General features: G+C 36.8%; 3 protein-coding genes across 6 annotated transcripts in view; 1 reads left to right on the top strand and 2 right to left on the bottom strand.

Annotated features, from left to right (window-relative positions):
- Ggamma30A (guanine nucleotide-binding protein subunit gamma-e) overlaps window positions 1-1,916 on the bottom strand; it is a 39,174-nt gene extending 37,258 nt beyond the window's left edge. The window contains exon 1 of the mRNA XM_089244369.1: window positions 1,374-1,916. Within this exon, the coding sequence (XP_089100495.1) occupies window positions 1,374-1,462 (89 nt within the window). The 5' untranslated portion in view covers window positions 1,463-1,916. The remainder of the gene's footprint in view (window positions 1-1,373) is intronic.
- Window positions 1,917-2,735: 819 nt separating this feature from the next.
- On the bottom strand, window positions 2,736-13,884 carry Elp6 (Elongator complex protein 6). Its single transcript, XM_089244368.1, has 2 exons — window positions 13,225-13,884; window positions 2,736-2,915 (listed from the first exon to the last, which is right to left on the bottom strand). The coding sequence occupies exons 1-2, from the start codon at window positions 13,855-13,857 to the stop codon at window positions 2,820-2,822; spliced, it is 729 nt and encodes a 242-aa protein (XP_089100494.1). The 5' UTR covers window positions 13,858-13,884; the 3' UTR covers window positions 2,736-2,819.
- The window catches only part of LOC149076730 (TGF-beta-activated kinase 1 and MAP3K7-binding protein 1-like), a 47,879-nt gene continuing 30,096 nt past the window's right edge, over window positions 3,769-21,551 (top strand). Inside the window, exons 1-2 of one of the 4 annotated variants that reach the window (XM_089244367.1) lie at window positions 3,769-3,790; window positions 20,112-20,234. In XM_089244367.1, the coding sequence (XP_089100493.1) occupies window positions 20,172-20,234 (63 nt within the window). In that variant the 5' untranslated portion in view covers window positions 3,769-3,790; window positions 20,112-20,171. Of the gene's footprint in view, window positions 3,791-17,108; window positions 17,448-20,111; window positions 20,235-21,551 lie in introns of those variants that run through there. The other 3 variants (XM_089244365.1, XM_089244364.1, XM_089244366.1) reach the window with 3 other exon arrangements.

The raw sequence follows: 21,551 nt of genomic DNA, 5'->3' as shown, positions 1-21,551 counted from the left end.
AGATACGGCCACGCACAGGGCAACGCGCTTGAAGGAGTCCCGCATACGTGGTAATATTTTACAAAAATAGAACAAGATAACCATGCTTCAACTACAGAAATGATAATGATTATTCCAAATGACACAACAAATAAACGCGAATTATTCGCAACTCGAGGGAGCCCACTTAACAGATCATTATCTCTACCGACTCTCCACGTCTAGTAATTGTGGCCCTGGAATTGGCCTAACCCCGAGGGTCTAGTAACATTTTATTTTGGACTTGAAATCAATTTAACTTGGATAATAATGCAGTTATTATAAACTATAATTAAAACAATAAACGAATTAAATGCAACCGAATTTTTAGGTAGTTTTTGGATCCTTAATACCTTTGTTTTTTAGTTTTTTTTCCTTCCAAAAATTATAAATGTTTTTTAGTGCCTTTTTTGCCTACTTATTTCGAACATTTTTATTGCCTAAACTTCCGGGGACTCTACTGATGAAACAATCTCGATTAAACAATCTCTCTCATGTCACGAATAACGACTGTAATTGGGACTGGGGGGCGAGGGTGGTCCAGTAAATTCACGTGAGCTCCTTACGCGTATTTTAAAGTATTTTAAATTACGTACCACTGTATTAGTCACTTCGTTGGGCATTTTGCCTGTTGTGGCCTTGATTTTGTACATACATATGGGGTGCAGTAATACACGATAAAATAACGAGTCAGCCTTATTACATAAATCATATCTTATTTAAAAAGGAAAAGGTAAAACAAGTTCAAATTTCGAATAATTTGTTTTCATTACCAATCATCATGAATCACAGATCACTGTTTGTTATTTTTTCAAGCTAGTCAGTTCGGTTATTTGATGTTCGGATAGTCGACGCCCTCTATTGTACACATACAAAAATAATTCTAAAAAAAGTGGTTTGCGGGAGATTTATTTACTTCCGTATTTATCAGGAGCTTATGTAAATATAATTTTTGTAATGGTATCACCCTAAGTATTATTATTTTGATGGAGGTGAATGAACTCTTCTAAGTGGATGATACACTGTTGACACAAGTAGAAGAAAGGGAGTAAGGAAATTTCCATTTTCCCAATAAAAATGAAGAGATTTCTCTCTCTCCTTCCGGGTTAATAATTCTCTCTCGTTCTGATAATGATTCCATTTATTTCGTTCAACTCCTACCACTGAACAACGAAACACAGTTTCATCGCCATTTTTGTCCAAGGATCGCTGCTAGAAACAAGAAGCTAATGCAAACACACAGACAGACGCGCGTCTCCTTTATGATTTCGAAGCCCTACGCCATGGCATTAAAAAAAAAAGAAAAGGGGGGTGGGGAGAGAGAGAAAGGGGAAGATATATAAGAACTAACTTACGCCTGGATTGATTTCGAAAGAGGCCATCGTTCCATCTGAGCTTGATATCGCATGTTTTCGATCTGCTTCCTGAGGGTGTCCTTGTCCATTGCTATAGGTTTATGTGGATAGCGAGTGTGATGCTCGTTCCCTTGCGAGGCACTTCTCTTTCTCTCAGGCTCTCCCGCTCTCTCTCAACTGCGTGCGTAGCTTTTGCTCTCAAAACAGCAGCTCCCTTCTGTAGTCTGTCCGCTTCCGCTCTGTAGGCGCAACCAATGATGCCGGGAGGATGCGATTGAATAAAAAAAAAATGACCGAAAGAGGGCGCTCCTTAATTCAACCGAGATTACAGCCACTATATATATTTTTTAATAAATTGCTATTATTTTCTAGTCGTACAATATCATTCTTTCTTTTCTGGTCAGACATGAAAGATATTCTCATTCTACGAAGAAATACTCCTACTCCACTTAGGGGAGAAAAAAGAAAGAAAAAGACTCCTATAGCCAAAAATTAAAAAACGTAGCTTTTCCGCACTCTACCAGGGGCGTAACCATTGCTTCATGCATCACAGCCTAAAATTTATAGATACTCAGGTCAATTCAAGAGATCTTCAGACATATAGAACGTTTGTCCCTTAGCGACTGCGTTCAATACCCCATAGATAAGATATTTTATACGGAGATAAGTCAAACATAGATTCTATTTTATCGACTTTCACACGTGTTGTGTGATAATGTTAATTGGAAAGACATTTTAATCAGAATTTAAAAAAAAAATAACCATATTTCTTTCAATATTCGCTGAGATATTTACGCTTTTGAAAACACAGTTTTAAAGCTTAGAGAGAAAGTTCATTTAATAACATTATTTTCTGAATGGATCCCGCCAATGCAAAAAATAAATAAATAAAAATACATATTAACTTGCTAACTCATTCGTAACACGAATTTAAACAAGTTTGCAATCGATACGACTTTCAACATCTAATTCCGCTATTTTGAAGCTGGTTTGTAACAGGAGATTTCTGCAGGAAAAAACTGGTATTTTACATTCCTTTGAACTGACGGAAAGAGCCGAAACAGAAAACGCATAACTGATAAAATATTTTTTCCAGTAAGAACAAAGAAAATGTTTTGAAATAATTACTTAGGAAAAATATGGATTCTCATTTTTCTATTTTAAATTTATATGAAACATTGTTGAACTGTTAAATAAACTAATAACTAGAATTCCACACATATTGGGACACTATTAAGAGTATTTCGTTTGAGAGAGAAAAAAAAAATTCGGTGCTCTTTCTTGCAAGGTTGTTTTTTTTAAAGCCTGGTTCAGATTTTCACATTTAAGTTTTTTTTCAAAAGAAAAATAATTTTATTGAAAAAGCATTTCCGATATTTATTGACTTATACTGTATGTACATTTTCTACAGTAGCATAATAGTTCACATTGACAACAAAAACCGTCTTAAGCGTAAAGCTTGGCACATTTTTCTTCAACTCTGAAAAGCATATTCTGAGCTTCAACGTGGCAATGGCTTCTATCACTCTGGCTCACCAACATCTGCAAAACATAAATAAACCAAATAAAAAACGCGAAAATTTAAGTAAATACAGACACTTCTACTTCAATTGCCCTCCCTTCGAATTGTGCTTGCACGCTGTATGTTTTATGTTTAAAGAACTAACTAGATATTGCGCTTTAGCTTATGATGGACGTCGTTCGGGGGGGGGGGGGGGTTTGAAACACACATAACTTGCAAAAGAGGAATTTCGTGTCTTTATGAAACCGAAATGGATTTTGTTTTGTACAATCAATTGTACAGGATGACATTTGATTCAATTTTTTCGTAAATGGTAACGGATATAGCAATCTCAGTATTGTGGGGGGAGGGGGGGGGGAAAAGATTAACCTTCTTCAAACTTAAATACACATTCTCTATCATTTTAGCATGCTTTCCGCAAGACCTTTTAGAAACGTCTGCGGACCATCTTAACGCATGGGCCAACCTATCTATGGAGCTTCAATGATCAGTGAGATCTAGGAAAATGATGTATGATAGGGATTATATAAATTGATTGTTACTTTCAGCTATGTAGAGGTGCTCCAGAATATCAGTTTGACCAAGAAGGCGCAATGTTGTTGAGGCTGTTTTGAAAAACACCAGCCCCGTCATCTGTCCGCAGAAAATTGGGATTCAGTACTCTTCGAAAAGACTAAGATTTCAGAAAAATCAATGAAGAAAATATATTTAAACCCTGGTGCAAATATATGCGTCATCTCTGCTTACACCCTCACTCCTCAACTAAATTCGACGAATTTTACTATCAGATGTATCGCTGTTGATGACGCGTTCTCTGTCTTGTGTAGAATCATTCTACCATTCCCGTGATATTCAGCGAAAACCGTGAGCGAACGTTTCATAGGAAATTGTGATGGTAAGTAGTACTTACTCTATGAAACAAAAATAATACGTTTTAAGTGTTCCGTTAGAGTTTAGATTTCACAAAAATACGCGCGAAATTCTTTCCTAACTATATAAGGGGCAGTCACGCTTCAATTTTCGCATAGTAAAATCTGGTTTTGTATACTGTGTTGCTTGATATATATAATATTGATACGCGGGTTTCACCTTTTTTATCCACTAGGAATCTCCAATAATTCGAGTTCATTTGGAGGACCTATTTTTTTTTAACTTTTTGCGGTCCTAAAAACATGGACCCACACGGACACGGCTTGGGGGGGGGGGGCTCATGAAAATGAAACCTGGTTCAAATTTTCGAGAGTAAGCATTTTAATTTGTAGGCAGTCATTTCTAGCTATGTAGGGAGCCTAAAAAAATCACTTTGCCCAGGGGTCCATGATGCTCTTAACCTCTTCGCTCCAGAGGTGCACATATGTGTGACCTTTATAAGATCGCCTGTTTCTAATTATATCGTAGATGATACTCAATTCTAACCTTTCTAACATAGACCTGGAAGTTCAAGTGCTTATTGATTCGGGTAGAATGCGGCTCGTAATATTACCCGAGAATACAAAGGCAGGTTGACGAAAGCACAGCGACGAAGCGTATTTGAAAAAAAAGTGATTTTTAATATATTTTCAAGAATTTAACAGTTAAAAATGATATATTTTAGGATATCCAAACAAACATGCTGAAAATAATTTTTTATAGTTGTTTCTATATGGAATCTCAAATAAATAGGTAAATGTTAGAATGTGCATATACAGTGGAACCTCATTTATACATCGATCAGTTATATGACTTTCATGCTTATACAACGTTTGGCTATGATCCCAATTGGTTCCTATACATTTTAATGAACCCTTCAAATGTCAACATGCATTGATGCGTTCAAAAAATTCCTTCGAAAAACGGCAGAGAAAAGTTGACACAATAAAAAAATCCTCTTGAAAATGGGCATGAATGCGTCCAGACCACTAGCGTACACAAAGGGGGGGGGGTGTGTACGCCAGCGGTCTGGACGCTCCCTCAAGCCGAGATTATAGTGTTACTTTGCAGGAAAAAATTGAACCCCCCCCCCCCCCCCCAGTTGAGAAAATTCTGCATACGCCTATGGTCCAGACCAGTTTTTTTCACCCAGCTACTTTGTCTGACACTTGTCACCCATGCTGTTTGACGTTCCCCTCCCTTTCTATTCAATAATGTTCATCTCATTGCAGAAAGTGCTTCAACGGCACATAGTACTGCAAGCAGACATAAATAAAGGACACTGTTCTCTATTATCAGTACTATAGTTATCTCCAATAGTGAAATCTCTTTGTCCATGTATTTGTTGATAATGTGGTTATAACTGTGTGTTTGAAAAAACTCGTTTTTCAAAGACTATTTTTCTTTTTTTCTCTTATAATCATTATCTCATTTTCACACAGAGCTTGGAAAAAGCAAAATATAATTTTGATCTGACCTGTTAAATACAGGACTAATTCTGACATTGTTGAATCTTTAAATTTATTTCTCGCTATTCCAATCCCAATTCATAATGGTTTTTTCAGTTCCCGCCTCTGACGAAAGCTCCTAGGTCTAAGATTTTTATGCACCAAAAAGGAAACATTGTTGTCGATTGGTAAAAATATCGTGACATTCAGGTTTTTCAACTAATCAACAATGACATCAAATTTTTGGATTCCCTTCAAAGACACTGGTGTGTGGCTATAAATAGATTAATCATCTGAATCAGTGTCGGATATAGTAACTTGTGGAAAATATTGGCTAAAATTGGTAAATGGGAGAACTTTTTAGCATTTGTGGGACATTTAGAGAGTTTTTATCTAAGAAAAAGAATTATTTATTTTAAATTTGTGCAATGCTTTTCTAAAGCTAAATATTGCACTTGGCTAGGTATTTTTACCTATAGATGGCAGCACATTAATTGCGAATTTGTAGGGAAAAACTTACTCAAAAGAGAAATTTTGACTGTATGAGATTAAGATTAGTTACAAAGATTAAGATTAGAACAAAGAATTTTTGTTCATAAAATAAGTAATGGTTCAAAAATAGGTAAATAGTTTGGACTGCATCACCACTTCTTATTATCATATTATTTAGATAAAACTAATTGATCATTGATAATTTTTGATGCACCACGGTCATTTTCTGCACACGAGGGCTAATTAGAACGGGACCTACAATTTATTGCAGATTCCGAATGGCAGGCTTGTTTTATATACTCATCGAGAGGTTGGTGCGCTAACCCCTCGATGGGGGAACTCCCTGCGGTAGCAATTTTTTGCTGAGGTCAAGTCGCCGTTTTTTGTTGTACCCCTGCGTCAGGAAAGTTTTCTGACGAGGACGAACCGGGTATCGAACTCGCGACACCTCTAAATATCCTTTGGTACTTTAGGCGAGTATTTTATCGACCGGGCTACCGCGCCCAAAACTAATGTTATTTGAGATAAGAATGAAAAAAAAAAATTTAAGACATATTTTTGATTTTATATGGGATATTTACAGTTTTTTAAGAGCATAAATACATTTTTTAGAAGTTTTTAGAGCATTAAAAGTCCTAAGCCCTAGTAATTAGGGATGGGACGAATAGGTCTAGTGATTTGGTCGAATACCAAATATTTATGACATGAATGTCGCTCTCCACTTGTTAATACAAGATATACAGCAGACTGGATGTTGTGAAGATATTTATTAGAAGGACTGGATGTTGTTAGAATAAATATCTTCACAACATCCAGTCTTCTGTATATCTTGTACCAAATATTTGGCTGATGGTTTGGCAGAATATTAATTTTCTTAAAGTTCATCAAAATTTTAAATATAATTGGTATTTCTAATTGAAAATAAAATTATTGGTAATTTTAAATGATATTGAATTTCAATTATGCAATTCATCACTTACATAAATGTTAAAAACTGCGGTAATTGAAAGATTTTTATTATCACGATACTGACAATCAAATTTATTGATGATATATGGTCAAACTTGGTTAATTCAAAGTCCAAAGTCACTGCAGAAAAGTTTGATTTATCCAAAATTTGAATTGTCCAATTAATCTATCCTGGACCTGCAAAAAGGCTACAAATTACAACTTAATCATCAACATTCACATGGGGGGGGGGGATAAAGAAAGCATAAAAAAGGGAGATAACAGTTATAAATTATCAAAATTTCACCTCAGTTATGAAACTTTCCCAAATTTTAATTATTTATAATTATAATAATTAATCTTAGCTACTGTTCTGGAATCAACATTACTGCAGAATTTCTTGACCATGCTTAGCATTATTTAAGGGCAAAAATTCATGATTATCGGTTATGGAACTGTTTTCCAAATTTTGCTTGCCATTCTTATGCTATCAATGCTACAATATAAATGTTACAATGCTATCAATATACTTTCATTAACGCATTATAATTTGTACTTTGACCACAAAAAGATTCAAATTTTGAAATGGTACACCTTGATCCATAGGTTCAACATAATCTATATCAAGTGGTACATGTTCTTGATGCACTCCAGCTGATCAATATCAAAATGGGCATTAAATTATCAAAGAAAGAATAGAAAAAAACAAAATATTCAAAACTTTTGTTTTTAAAATTTGTTGTTCAACGACTTGGTCAAATAAAACCAAGTCTGTATGCCTCCCTTTAGAATTTTATCAAACTAAATTTGCTGATACAAAAATAATATTTTTTTCCCTCCAACTTTGAATTATGCCAAACATTTGAATTAAAAAAGAAATTTTAACATTAACTCAGATAGAAAACTCAAGGGGAGTTTGTTCGAATTAACCAAGTTAATTACTTAAAAAATCAATTTTTCAACACTTGTCACAATTTTGCATTCAAGAAAATGTCAAACATTATTTATTCTCAATTAGTAATGCATCATAAAATTTACGACTTATTTTCCCTCTTTAAATGTTCTTTGCTCCTTTTGCCTCTTTCAGTAGATTAATACGTTTCTTGTCTAGATACATCCTTCAGTTAATGAACTCGTGTAATTTATGCTCACTTCCACCTTATTGCAGTAGGATTCTATTTTCAGTTTCAGGGTTTCTCTATCCTAGAAATTTATCCTGACATAGTCCCTCTTACAGAAAGAGATATAAACCACACAATAAAATATAATTAGCAAATTTTTAATTTATGTGAAAAATTCCGATTAATATAGTTTTTTAAAATTAGTTTGTATGTGCTAGGATTTACACAGATATTCTGCAAAAGGGCCGAAAACCAAATAGTGTGGCTTTTCTTTCTTTCTTTTTTTTTTAATCCGAGCACAACTCGGGTCTATCACCATCTATGGGTGATTTACTACCTAGTGAGTTGTGCCAGAAGTGTAACTGTGTGTGCCTAACAGTCTAAGTGCATATGTAGTGTTGTGATTTTTTCAATGCTGCCATCTATATTTCAGAAGCAAAGTGAGTGATGTGTTATTATTGAATTAAATTTCTACTGTTTGTAGTTATGCTGCTCTCTGTGGCACGATTTTTTGAAGGGGAGATCGGCTCGCAACCAAATACTGGCTGAATGTTCGTCCCATCTCTGCTAGTAATAACCAAGGCCCAGATGTTCTTGTCCTAAAAATTCTAGAAAAATGACTCCAAAAAATGACTGTCCTGTCCTGTGTACATGCCTATGGTTAGGAAGCCAAAAAGCATCTTTTATTTTCCAACAAATCTGAGCATATTTTTTCATAAGTGCTCAATACAATCAGTATTCTCTCTCTCTCATTCAATTTTTTCAATATTTTCCACTGTCAAAAAATTTAAAAAGCGAAAAAATATCATGAAAATGCCAAAAAATGCTCCAAAACTCACAAAATGCCCTAACAGTGAATAAAAGCAACAGAACAATGCCCTCAACATCCAGGGCCTGGTGATTGAAATATATCCTAAATCAGGGCTGGGCAACTCCCAGGCAATCAAAACAAATTGGCATTAGCACACCAAAAATTTTCTTTATGTGGTTTCTAAATTGTAGCAGCACAAAATATTTGGAATTTATAGTGGCATATCTGTCAACATAAAAGAGGGCCAAGTATGCCCTGAAAAATGCAAATATTATTCTTTGGACCTTTTCTTCCGATAAAATTTTTTTTGCCACCTAAAACTATTTTTCGTGGTTTGTCCAGCTCTGTATTAATTAGTATTAAATCATTTAACCAGTTATTTTACCAAAAGTGCTAGGGATGAAAAATCTGCACTTTTGTAGAATAAAAAACCTGATTTTTATAATTGGTTTCATCACCAATGGTTTTCAGGAGAAACCAACACCCTTTATGTCATAAAGGTATTTGCTACTAATTTTTTTCATTTGTTTCTGTTGATGGATCTGAACTCTTCCATACAAATATAAGAAATATATGTTTAATTTCATTGCCGAAACCAAAGATTTGAATGAAATAAAAACAAAAAAACAAATTAACTACATACATATTAAAAGGAAGTATCTATCTAACAAGTTTTGCTAATTCAGCTTAAACATTTACGTTTCGACTCCGCCTTTTGAATGTTGTATAAACAAGGTGCCATTGTATGTGTTGTGAACCTGATGTGAAGTTTATATCTACAAAATGAGTGTTATATATTTCTTTTCAACCGCTGCCATTTGTCCTCTGAATTCAGAAGCAGACAAATATTGGCTGGTTGTTTTTTGCTTGCGTTGTGCATGAATTGGGCTGATTACCAGTTGATACGTGAAAAGTGAATCAGGACCAGGTAGCAATATTGTAATACATATAGGCAATTGTCATTATAAAGGGTTAAAGGGTACTATATTCTGTTCGCTCTAACTTGGGTTCTGATGTAAATAAACCGCTATACCAATTTTTGATATCACTCCGTATCCTTTATTTCTATTGGTTGTAATTTTACCCGCTCCATCATTACGTGTTCCGAACACGTGCGTTTTTTCCTCAAACGTGAGATTGTAAATTCGTTATGAAGAATTTTCCTGGAAATTTTTTTTTCACTGTTCTCCAAATTTTGTTGAAATAAAAACTGTTGATAACACTAATTAAAATAGAAACAGGTATATATCTCCCCAAAAAAAATTTGATAAGGTATTCTGTCGTTATCATGGCATACTCCTCAAGAGTATGGATGACAGGGCTCCAGCCCAGACATTGCCTGCGACAATTCTTGTCATTTTTTTATTTTTTTACGCTAAAAGTTTACTACATATATATAGAAGGGCTGTTGAACTGTTGAAAGGTTGGTCTGAGGGTCCGCCAAAGATCATAGCCTGGGGGGGGGGGGTCTTGCAGCAGGATGTGGGGGCCATGGTCATTACAAAAGTTTGTGCGAGTTGTTTATTATTTTACAGCACATAGTGAGAAAAAAAATCCTCCTTTTTTTTTATTAGTTTTTTTTCTTCAGGATTTTACAATTTTATTTCTGAGCTAATTTACGCCGTATGATTCTCCTGGGCCGGATATGCTACCAATTATAACATGAAACAAATTATGAACAACTTACTGTTGCGTTGCCGCCTTTTATTTTTCTTGCGAGTCTGTATAATTAAATATTTCATAATAATCCACGGGCTGTAGAAGTTCCAATTTCTTGAGAGAGTCATCCACATTATTTCGTTTCTGTACTTCAACCTGTTGTTGATATCCTGTTTTTTCTCAAGACAATTTCGGTTTTTTAATTGTGCATAGGTTGCGAGCCATGACCCCAACATTCAGCAGCAGGAGCCCCTGGACTGGGACCTTCAATGGGCTCCAAGGCCAGGCTTTTTCACGGGATCTATAGTGTCATAATGAGGCTAACTGATTCAAAAATGAGCATTACTCTTTCGAACCAGATTTTCAAAACTTTACCTTCATGTCTACGTGATAATCCTCAGACTTCTTCGGCTCGCCGCCTTCGACGAAACAAATATTACTTCCTCCTAACAAGCTGCTCAAGCAGAAGTGCAAATTATTTTCAAATGGGTATATTCACCACGAACGATTAGTGACCCCCCCCCCCACCCGTATCCAGTGTATGTCAAAGCGTGTGGGTGAGAAAAAAAATCTTGTTGACAACACCTTTGTTTATAGGAGTCCAGAGCAGCTGCAAAGAAATGAATTTTCAAATGGCTCTGCCAAACAAGATAGATACGCATGTTTCATTTATGTCATCAAACGATAAAGAAGAAAGCTCTTTTCATGCAAGACGTCTTGAAGAAGTAGGCCTATATACAAGTGTATATCAAATCTGTTTGCGAATAGGAGTAATAATAAAATGAAACTTGCATTTAAAAAAGGGGGAACGGTAATCAGTGCCGTCTTAACACATGGGCCCGGGGGCCTCACAAAAATGAGATCCGGTTGAAAGTTTCTAGAATTCAGAAGTTAGGGACTCAGAAAAACCACTCGGCCCGGGGACTCGTGATGCTCTAAAGACAGCCCTGACGGTAATGTTTGAGTGATAAAGGTGTATCCTGTCAACACCCACCCTAAAGACATAGCAGCAAAAATGCTTTGTGTGTGACCGGTCTTTAAAAATATTTTTTCCAGTCTTCCAGATAACTTTGAAATAATATGGAATAAATATTTTTTAAAAATAAAAATTATGAGGTATTTTATGGTATGAGGGGCAAACGACAAAGGACTGTATTTTTGGCGGTGTTGCACAGTAAGAAAAGGTGACATGTTCTTCAACCAATCATTTTGGGCATCGCACACATGCTTTTATTTACATCAGGACCCAAGTTAGAACGAACAGAGATTAGCTATAACACCCGTCGCTGCCCAGGTTTTCTTCAATTTCTGAGAGGATTGAGAAAGTGACAAACCATTGTAAAAGCATATGCACGTCGGAAACGCATTGCTAGGGAACCATTGCAACCGAAATAAACATTCCGAAAGTGATTGTTCAGGCCCGGGAACCATTGTCGCCAGACAGTTTTTTTGCCCATCTCTGCCAAACTTTTAAAGTAGCCTATATCATTCAAGTCGGGTCCCGTTTGGTACAGCTATATGCAAAATTAGAAAAACATACGCACACAGACCGAGAAAATCAATTTTATATGTATATAGATTGTTATATGGGCGATTATCATTAAAAGGTATCAATTATTTAGGCAATTACCATTATGAAGAGTAATGTTATACAGGAATTTTACTGTATATATGTTACAAATATGTCAGGTGGCTCTCCATCATTGATGCTGGGGTAGAATGTTCCCGCGATGATCTATGATTATTTCATACCGTTCAAGTATTACATCATCATCGATTGGGGGGGGAGGGGGTTTCCGATTTGCTGACTTTTGATGACAAGGGGGGGGTTTGGATTTTGCTTACGTCATCAACCACCTTTTATGAAAATATGAAATATTTTTAACAGCATCTTACTCGGTACGCCAAAAACGGAAAAAACCTTTCAATAGTTTGTGGGCACTTGAAGTGGCATCCCCCCCATTCATAAGCGCCCTACAGAGCCACTTTAGTGATCTCTAAATTTTTTGCGGACCCAAGTGATCTGGAAATGTGTTCGGGCCGCTTAAGTGATCTGGAACTGTTCCACACATCACTCAAGTGATCCATAATTATATGCCACGGATCACTTAAATAATCTGAGAATGTACCACCGGTAACATGAGTATGTAGAACCGCACTGGGGGCCACTTAAGTGCTCTAAAATTATGTCACATGTCACTCAAGGGATCTCTAAATGTGTCACTGATCGCTTAAGTGTTCTGGAACTGTGTCCCGGGTCATTTAAGTAATCATTAAGTCATTTAAGTGTTGATGGGATCATTGTTCATATCTGAAAATGTGCCACGGACCACTTAAATGTGCTGGAATTGTACCACAGGACACTTAAGTGATCTGTAGATGTGCCGCTTAGTTCATTTTTTTTACAAAATCAGGTTTGAGGAGGGCAGGCTACATCAGATCCCCCCCCCCCGGGGCCATATTTGGTCCGCGGGCCAAGGGCCTTTATGCGATTCAACATTGTATGGCTTATAGAGGGTGGGTCGCAATGAATATATTAAAGATAAATTTTGCGTTCACATAGCCTTCAAATAACATTGAAATTAACATAAATTGATTATAATAACGTATAAAGAGTATATAAATAACGTACAACAAAATTTCTTCCGAAATTTCAATTAAAAAAAAATATTTTCTTTACATTAAAAAAGTAAAGTTTTGATCGTGGGAGGGGGCACAAGCCCCCCTATGCCCCCTCCCCATGTTACATCTCTGATCCCACCAATATGCGTTAGGATTCAGAGGGGCAGAGCTGATGACGAACTTTTGCTGACAAGGGGGGGAGGGGGGTCAAAAATGGCTAAAGATTTGCTTCCGTAATACTTGAACGGCCCCTTATGGATAGTAGAGCCATATAGAAGGGAATGCTTTTATTCGTTTACTCATAAAGTTATGTAATTACCTTGCCGTGTATGTCTTTACTACTACCGGTGGAGAGTCCTTCCAACTGTATCCTTATATCAGCGAGATGGGATAAGTGCTTCAAGAAGTTCAGGATATTCTCATCTTTGGGCTCCCTCTGGCCACCCACGATGAGGAAACCGGACGGAAGTTTCTCCGACGACGAGCAACACAGGGCGCGCAAATACTGGACGAGATTATACACGTCCGCAATCGGAACCCCGGCGTTGACGAGAGAATTGATATCGTCGACGAATATTATGAAACCGTTCTCTCGGAATTCCGAGGTTGTCAGTTTGTCGGCGACGGCGTCGTACAAGATGCGGACGTCGGTGAACGGACTTCCGCCTTCGGAAATTTGCTCGAACGATTTAAACACGTCGACGACGGCGGCCCTGTCACGAGACAACAGCGACTTGAGAATCAATCCCGTCCTCGACAAGACGTGGTGGTAATGATCGATGGATTGCGAACAGTTCACGATCAGCAGGAAATAATTCTTCTTCATGATGTAGCTGAGCAACTCCGAGTAAACGAAACCCAAATCCGTCTGACCATCTTTCGTCGCCAAGATGAAACAACTTTCGGGGAATTTCCGATCTAATCCCAACGCCGAAACGAGATTCGTGCACATGGCGATTTGCGAATGAAGACATAAACAAAACAAGCGATAGCAGCTCGTTCACAAACCGTCTACAAGAGCCGACTCTTTAAAACACGAGAATTTGAGATCAGAAATATGAGAAAATATGGTGTATAGTTAAAGTGACCATACTTTCTCGAGAGAAATACGGGACATTGGGATTCCAAATACGGCACATTGTCAATTATTGCCAAAGATGACGCCAAAACCGAACAAAGTTGCCAAATATTGTTAAAATAACGGAAAATCACAATGGTTTGTAATATAGCATTACTTCTAATTGCAGTGGATTAAAATGAATCCCACGAAAAAAAAACGTTCACTAAGACAAATGTGGGAGATTAATATTCTCATTTATAGTTGTAATTATCATAATATAATTTATGAGTTGAAAAATAACTTTAATCTTTGACTTCAATAAAGAATAAAAATTCGAGTAGCTTGCAAAAAACCGTACGGGAAAAACCGGGACACTTTTGCCAAAAAGTCGGGACAGCCAAAAAAACAGAAAATACCGGGACTGTCCCCGTCTGGTCACCCTATATATAATTAACAATTGCCAAAGAGGTTGCAAAAAATTAAAAATATATATACATTATTTATATCTCAAAAACACTGAGCTCAGTGCTCAAAAACAACGCTGACATCATGTACATGAAATTATTGTTACCACGGTTACCAGAAATCCTATTTTTTGATGTCATTTCAAGTGTCCTCCTTACGTTTTGGAAAATTCGCCCTTTTGTCCTCTTTTTCAGGTTTCCAGAATTCTTGTTTTTATCTTCTTTTCCTGCTTTTGGTTTTTTTCAGTGGTTCTGTTTCAGTTAGGAAAATTTATTATTGTGGTCGATTTTTTTGCCATATAATGGCGCCATCTGTGCAAATTGGGAAAAATGACGTCACCAGTGAAGTACTCGTGCAGGCAAAATCTACTCTATAAATATAGTGGCGGAAATCAGTTACGGTTTTGTGTAACGGAAGTCGGTTACGATTTTGGGTCAACTTTTCATTTAACTGCTGAACACATGAGAACTGTTTGACTTGCAGGGACCAAGTTCTGTGCATGTACTCGGTGCCCCGAGTACCAGTGCTCCCAACACACAGGTTCCGGGTACCCAGGGCGGGGCGTTGGACAGATATCTTCATGGGGAAATTGACAGGATTCATTTTGAGTCGAGGATGAATATTTGCTTTTCATTGCGCATTTATGCTGCATTTCTTATTGTGGTGCACTGCAAATTGTGGTGCATTACTGATTGCGGTGTATTGCATATTGTAGTGCATCGCGTGCTGTATTGCTCATTGTAATGCAGCGTTTAATGCGTATTGTGGTGCATTACTGATTGCGGTGCATTGCATATTGTAGTGCATCGCGTGCTGTATTGCTCATTGTAATGCAGCGTTTAATGCGTATTGTGGTGCATTGCGTACTATAGTGCTTTGCTTATTGCGATGCATCGCATAATGTGCCGTATTGCGTAATGTGGTGCATTGGGTACTATGCTGCATTGCTTATTGTGGTGTACAATATTACTGATTACACGCATTACTGATAGTGATGCTTTACGTGTTGTAGTGCACTGAGTGCTGTATTGCTTTTTGTAATGCAGTGCTTATGGCTTATTATGGCTCATTGCGCATTATGGTACTTTGCTTATTGCGATGCATCGCGTATTGTGCTGTATTGCGATGCATGAGGTATTGTGCTGCATTGCTTATTGTGGGTGCATTCCTTATCATGGTGCACTACTTATTTTGCTGTATTGCTGATGGTGGTGCATTGCATATAGTGAGTGGTGCATTGCATATAGTGAGTGGTGCATTGCATATAGTGAGTGGTGCATTGCTTATTGCGCTGCATTGCCGATGATGGTGCAATGCGTTTTGTGCCGTATTTCTCATTGTGGTGCATAGCATATAGTGGTGGATTGAGTATTGTGCTTTATTGCCGATGGCGGTGCTTTGCTTATTGTGATGCACTGTATAAAGTGGTGCATTACTTATTGTGATGCACTGTATAAAGTGGTGCATTACTTATTGTGATGCACTGTATAAAGTGGTGCATTACTTATTGTGCTGTATTGCCTATCGTGGTATATCACGTATGTATTGTGGTGCATCGAGTATTATGCTGTATTTATGATGGCAGTGCATTGCTTATCGAAACCAGAGTGGGAAACTATCAAATGAATGACTATTTTGCAGGCATTCGCAGTGCCTGAGGAATATTTTGCTTTATAATTAAAGATGTGACGAGTAGTTAGGTCCATTGGAGGAGTTGTGGGGAAGGGGGGTTGGACGCCGAAGGCGTCAGAGGGGCTTCATCCCCTAGTATTTAATGAAACATAATTAGCGTTATGGCATGCCAAAATGATAAATCCTCGTATCGTTCACATATTGTTAATTTTGATGCTGCACATTGGTTTTAAACGAGCAACCAATTTTAATTAAAGAATAATAACACGTATTTTTGCTTTTATTTGATAGATGGCCACAGGAATTTCCAGTCCTATGTTACTAACTCCTGCTTTAAAGTTGAATTTTCATCCTACGGCCCGAACGTCACCCTAGACAGATATTAATTTGAAGGATACGTTAGTCGAAGAATATCCTAATCTTCTGTTTATTAACAATTAATTAACACATAATTATAATACTACCATTATGCACAATTCTAGATTATTGTCGAAATTAAATATGAAAACTTAACAAATTTTAGATGAAGTTTTTACGGAGATAAGCAACACCTTTCCGATACTCATGTAGACTACCCGCGTAACAGTTTTCTTCTTTCGACTCTCCTCTGCACTTTTTCTTTTCCTACACGCCCACGCGCATTTTGCACCCGGCGCGTCTTCAGGCATTAATCAGTGGGCCGCTGCAAATTCAACCCGAGCAATTTCAAACGAACAGAAATGAATATTTTCCCCAATATTTCAAAGCCGTTGCAGGATATCAAATATTTTTTTTTTTTTTGCAACCAAGTAGAGGAAAAAGAGCGTGCCCAATTTCTTTTGAATTCGAAGCTCTCATCATTTACATTTCGAGTGTGTTCCAGAAACAGTTCTTTCCCTTCCCAATGTTTCCCTTCGCTGAAAACCAGAAAAGTCGGATAACCCTACTCTGAAGTAGGGAAAGTGATCAAAACCCTTAAATGAATAGTTGTTTGAACTGTCACTAGATAACACTTTCATCAAGCTTCGCAAAAGATATGAAAAGAAAAGAACCGGTTCACGCGGTTCAGAGCCGCTCATAGGAAAAAACCATTTTACTGAACAATGCAAATTTAACCGAGGAGTTTAATATGTAAAGCTTCTTAGTTTTGGTTAAATGGGTGCTATTTGGCAGGTTTCAGGAATGAATATGCATATTTACACTGAACTATAAGTAAACTTTACTTATAGCTCAGTGCATGTTTATGAGCAAAAAGAGGGTAATTAATTCGTATTGGCGTTTCCACATGGAATTTTTTTATTTCTGTTATCGGAGTACTGTCAAAGCCGTCCATATTTACCACCGATATCAGATTTTGTCGAGGTATTTTCTCAGTGGTTCGTAGGCTTGAATTTAACTTGTGACAGGTACGAAGGGCATGAAATGCATCCGCAAAAAAGATTAACAAGACCATTCTTACAGTTGTCCGCTTTCATAATATATACAGATTTATTTTTTTTCCCCAACTATGATCGCAGTAACCATGATCGGAGTCGAACCCAGATTTAATTAAAGAATCGGAAGAGATCAACATTTTTTTTTTTTGTTTGTTAAATTGAGGAAACCTTTACATCGAGGGAGGGTCTTTATTCTTTGTATGGGTACAGGTGCTGTATAATCCAGACTGCCAAATCCAGGAATTCGTCGAATCGGAGTTCGCTATATTGGGGTCCGACTATAATCCAGATCTCTCTACTAGCAGAAAGGGGCGGATAATGCAGAATTAGAACGGGCGCCGAATTGGCGATATTTCTAAAATACAAAAAACATGTTGCCAAACTGAAGCTTGACTATTGTGTTGCTATTGCAACTCACACTTTACTTATAATGTTGTAACATCTTATGAAACCGCTTCGATATTGGTCACCACTTCCCTTGGTGACATTTTTTCGACGATAAGTCGCCAAGGCTGACGTAATGGTGCTGGGTTTCTGTCTTTGTTCTAGATCATTCTTATCCAGATGGCGTTAGTTGCTGTTACCTCTCTGGCTTTCTAACCTCTTCTGCTCTTTCCTTTTTCTTCCAAATGACATCACCCCATTCAACGCATAGGCCATGCAACCACGATCACAGCTGGAGGCCTCATGCTCATAGATTTACATGATAGGATATGGTGCTATGATTTTTGTAAGAAGCAATGCAAAAATTTTAGCTGTCACTTCCAGAACATTGCTTCGCCTCAGTACCCATGATGTTATGACAGCCCTGCACCCCCCGCCGTTCCCATAAGAAGGCACTCCCTGAATTCTAGCCTGGGATAGGTGTGAATCTGTACGATGATATGTTGGGAGGGGAAATTGATTCTGTTGGTTCATATGATTGTCCTGTATTTTACACGGCCATACCAGTTTTCTTCACATAATTTGGCTCTCGGGAGGGGTGATCACCATTCCCCAATATGGACGCTCTCCCATCTCAGGGGCTCCAGAAATAAATATGATTTATAAAGTTTTGTTTATTATAAATTTAGTTTCCACTAAATTCAATTCAAGAAGTACCCTAGAAAGCATTTTGCTGCTGGATGAAGGTAGGAAGCCTCAGAGAAAACAGGATCATGAGAAGAAAATATGCTCCGTGGGCAAAAAAAAAGTTTAAGAGACACTAGTATAAACAACGTATTTAAAAAAAAAAGACGAGAAGATTATTGAAATGAGTCAAAATGTCACAAATTACAGAAATTTTGAGATGTTGATTTTCTAGATTTTGGTGATATTGCTAGTTGGTGTTTAGGAACAGCTCTTTTGTCAATTTTTCTTTGCTTTGGGCGGAAAAGCATATTGCCCATGTTACGACAAATCACTGTAACTTTTGGTTTGTGAATGTAAAAAGACGTAATGTAAAAAACATTGAAAAAAGAACAATTTTGTTGACCTCAGAGGTCAGCAAGCTCAACAAGTTACAATCTGAGCTCGTTTTCACGAATTCGGGCAGACTTTAAAAAATAGTTCACATTGTAAAAAATCTAAATCAAAAAAGTGGCATATTATTTAAGGATTCATTTGTGAGACTACATATTGGTTGGTAAATTTGAGTAAAATTAAGCAAAACAACTCTAATGTTAATATTATTTTATATTACATGAAGTAAAATAACCCTACATGAAATTAGTCTTATTGGTATTAATCAGAGCAGATAATGAGCTTCTTATATACTGTGAAAATCCTATATAACGATAGTACTCTCTTGCACTTTTCATAGTGTTTGTGTGATTTATTGATAGCGATAACTTCTTTATAATGTACAATCCTGTTGAGCAGGGCCTATTTCTCACATGGGCAAATAGACATGTGCCCTGAGCCCATAAGTTTTTAGCCCTCCTCCCCCTAAAATTAGTATTTTCTTTCAAAATTTTAATTTTTTAGAGAAACATTGAATATCTCTAATTTTTGATAATCTTGGGGGAAATCACAAGCCTCTAATGCTCTCCCTCTCCTTCTGTGTACACTTCTACCCCCCAAAGAGCGCTTTATATGGGAGAGCACCCAAAAAGTTATGTTCGCCTATTTCCTGAACTTATGATGCTTATAATAGGCCTTTTAACAGGTCCTGCTATTTAGTATTGTTAGATAGGAGTTTCACTGTTGTGGGAAAGCTCATCATAGTAGTCCAGCTGAAGACTATTGCATTAGTATTTAAAATCATTGCCTCCCTCTAAAAATTTAATAGCAGTCTTGTGTCCTGAAATTCACGGTTAATTTTTTTTCCCAGTTCTATTTCAGTGCTGAGGTGTAAACATTTTAAGGCAAATAAGTCTTTGTATGTCAAGTCCAGCCATTGTGCTTCACAATTATATGAATTGTATCAATGAAATGGAGAACAATTCATTTTCTTCACATTGACATGAAGGAGATTTGTAAGAAAAGCTAGAGTCGCTTCATCATTTTTTAATTCTTGACACCTTTGAAAAAATATTTCCTTATTTTATCTCTCATGTGGAATGACAGTGGCCAAACAAGTAGTGAAACATTTCATTTACATGCTGAGTAGAACTTATGTATTTAACTTTTAACCCTTCTTTTTTTTCCTCACAGCTTCAATGAAAAGTGAAACTGCATTAGAGAAGTTTCGAAACTATTCTTAAAGGACAAACCATGCCTACTGTAGCAGAAAAAGAAGATTGCGAGGGTGATCCTCTCAATATAACTTTAACCGAGGTTAGCAGTTTTATATAAGTTAACTTACTGTCATTACTGGTTTGTATTTTTGAAACAGTTTGTATATATTTTATCAGCCACCTCGTTGGGCATTTTGCCTGTTGTGGCGTTGTATTTGTATTTGTGTATTTGTATTACGAAGATTGCAGTGATTTTCTGCTTATAACCCCCAAATTATACATTAAAAAAAACATAAATAAAATAAGTATTTAAAAATGTTTTTTTAACACATCACAAGCGAGGGACAAAGATCTCATTCCAACCTCATCTGACTGAAATATAAAAGCTCGTTCTTCAGCTGCAGAAAGTCGTAGAGTGTGGAATCCTTTGTTACATTTTCAAAACTAGAGTAGAGGGAAATAGTGTTCAATCTTTTTTCTTTGTCCAATTCAAGTTGGTAAGAAATATAAAATGGGGGGGGGGGGGGAATAAAAATTGAGATGAGAGCGATGACAGGGTTGCAACATCGCACCAGTGTTGTATCTAAAAGAAAGGATGAAACACTTTCACCATTACAACTCAAAATTACTGAAAATTACTCACAAAGAATGATTGGCATTTGCACAATTAGAGTGATCTGCATTTTTTAAATAAAAAGTGTAATTAATCTAAGAAATTTCTAACATTACTATGTTTGAATTATAACTTTGATACTTTTATGCAAATTGTCATGTCTCGTTTTTGAAAATATGGTTACCCTAATTAGTGTTTATACAGATCACTGTTAGAACACTAATTAGATGTTAAAAACCTAAACCAAGTGAGTATGCTAATCCAATGCATAGGCGGAGATAGACTTGAAAGTCTGGAGAGGGGCCACGATGATTGCTGGGGCGGAACATGATGATGATGACGATGTCAATTCATATATATGCAAATACATTAGATCAGTCTACTTTACCTTTAACACTGGAGGGGGGGGGGGCATTGTGCCCACCTCCCCAATATCTTCGCCCATGATCCAATGAAGACCAATCTATGTTTTGCATGCATTCAAATTGGAAGGATAGTAGTGTTTTTATTTTACATATGTTCATGATCTGGAGTCTTCACATTATGATATTAGCTTGTAGATTAAAAACCTTTCAGGATTGTATTGAAAGGTGTTGGAGTTAATCAAAAATCACATAGAAATCATAATTTATAACTGCTGATTGTTTCAATGTTAAAACAGCTTAGATGAATGATTTTTACATATTAGCTGATGGATTGAACACCCCTGTCCATAATGAGACTTTTTTTTCCTCGAAATAGCAAAATTTGCATGTGGGGATCACCAATATTGATCATAGGAAGGACATTTGGGTAGGTTCCTGA

The sequence above is a fragment of the Pholcus phalangioides genome, unplaced genomic scaffold, assembly GCF_987345545.1.
Source record: "Pholcus phalangioides strain wild (caught in Gottingen) unplaced genomic scaffold, Ppha-v1.0 ptg000015l_1, whole genome shotgun sequence".
Lineage (NCBI taxonomy): Eukaryota > Metazoa > Arthropoda > Arachnida > Araneae > Pholcidae > Pholcus > Pholcus phalangioides.
This window is presented reverse-complemented; position numbering and strand designations above follow the sequence as displayed.

What these genes read in the sequence shown, in the direction of transcription:
- Elp6 (XM_089244368.1), bottom strand. Translation starts at nt 13,857, where the DNA reads ATGTGCACGAATCTCGTTTCGGCGTTGGGATTAGATCGGAAATTCCCC. An exon ending in GTAAAGACATACACGGCAAG is followed by an intron (nt 2,916 to 13,224) that starts GTAATTACATAA and finishes TATGTTTTGCAG; the next exon opens with ATGTTGGTGAGCCAGAGTGA.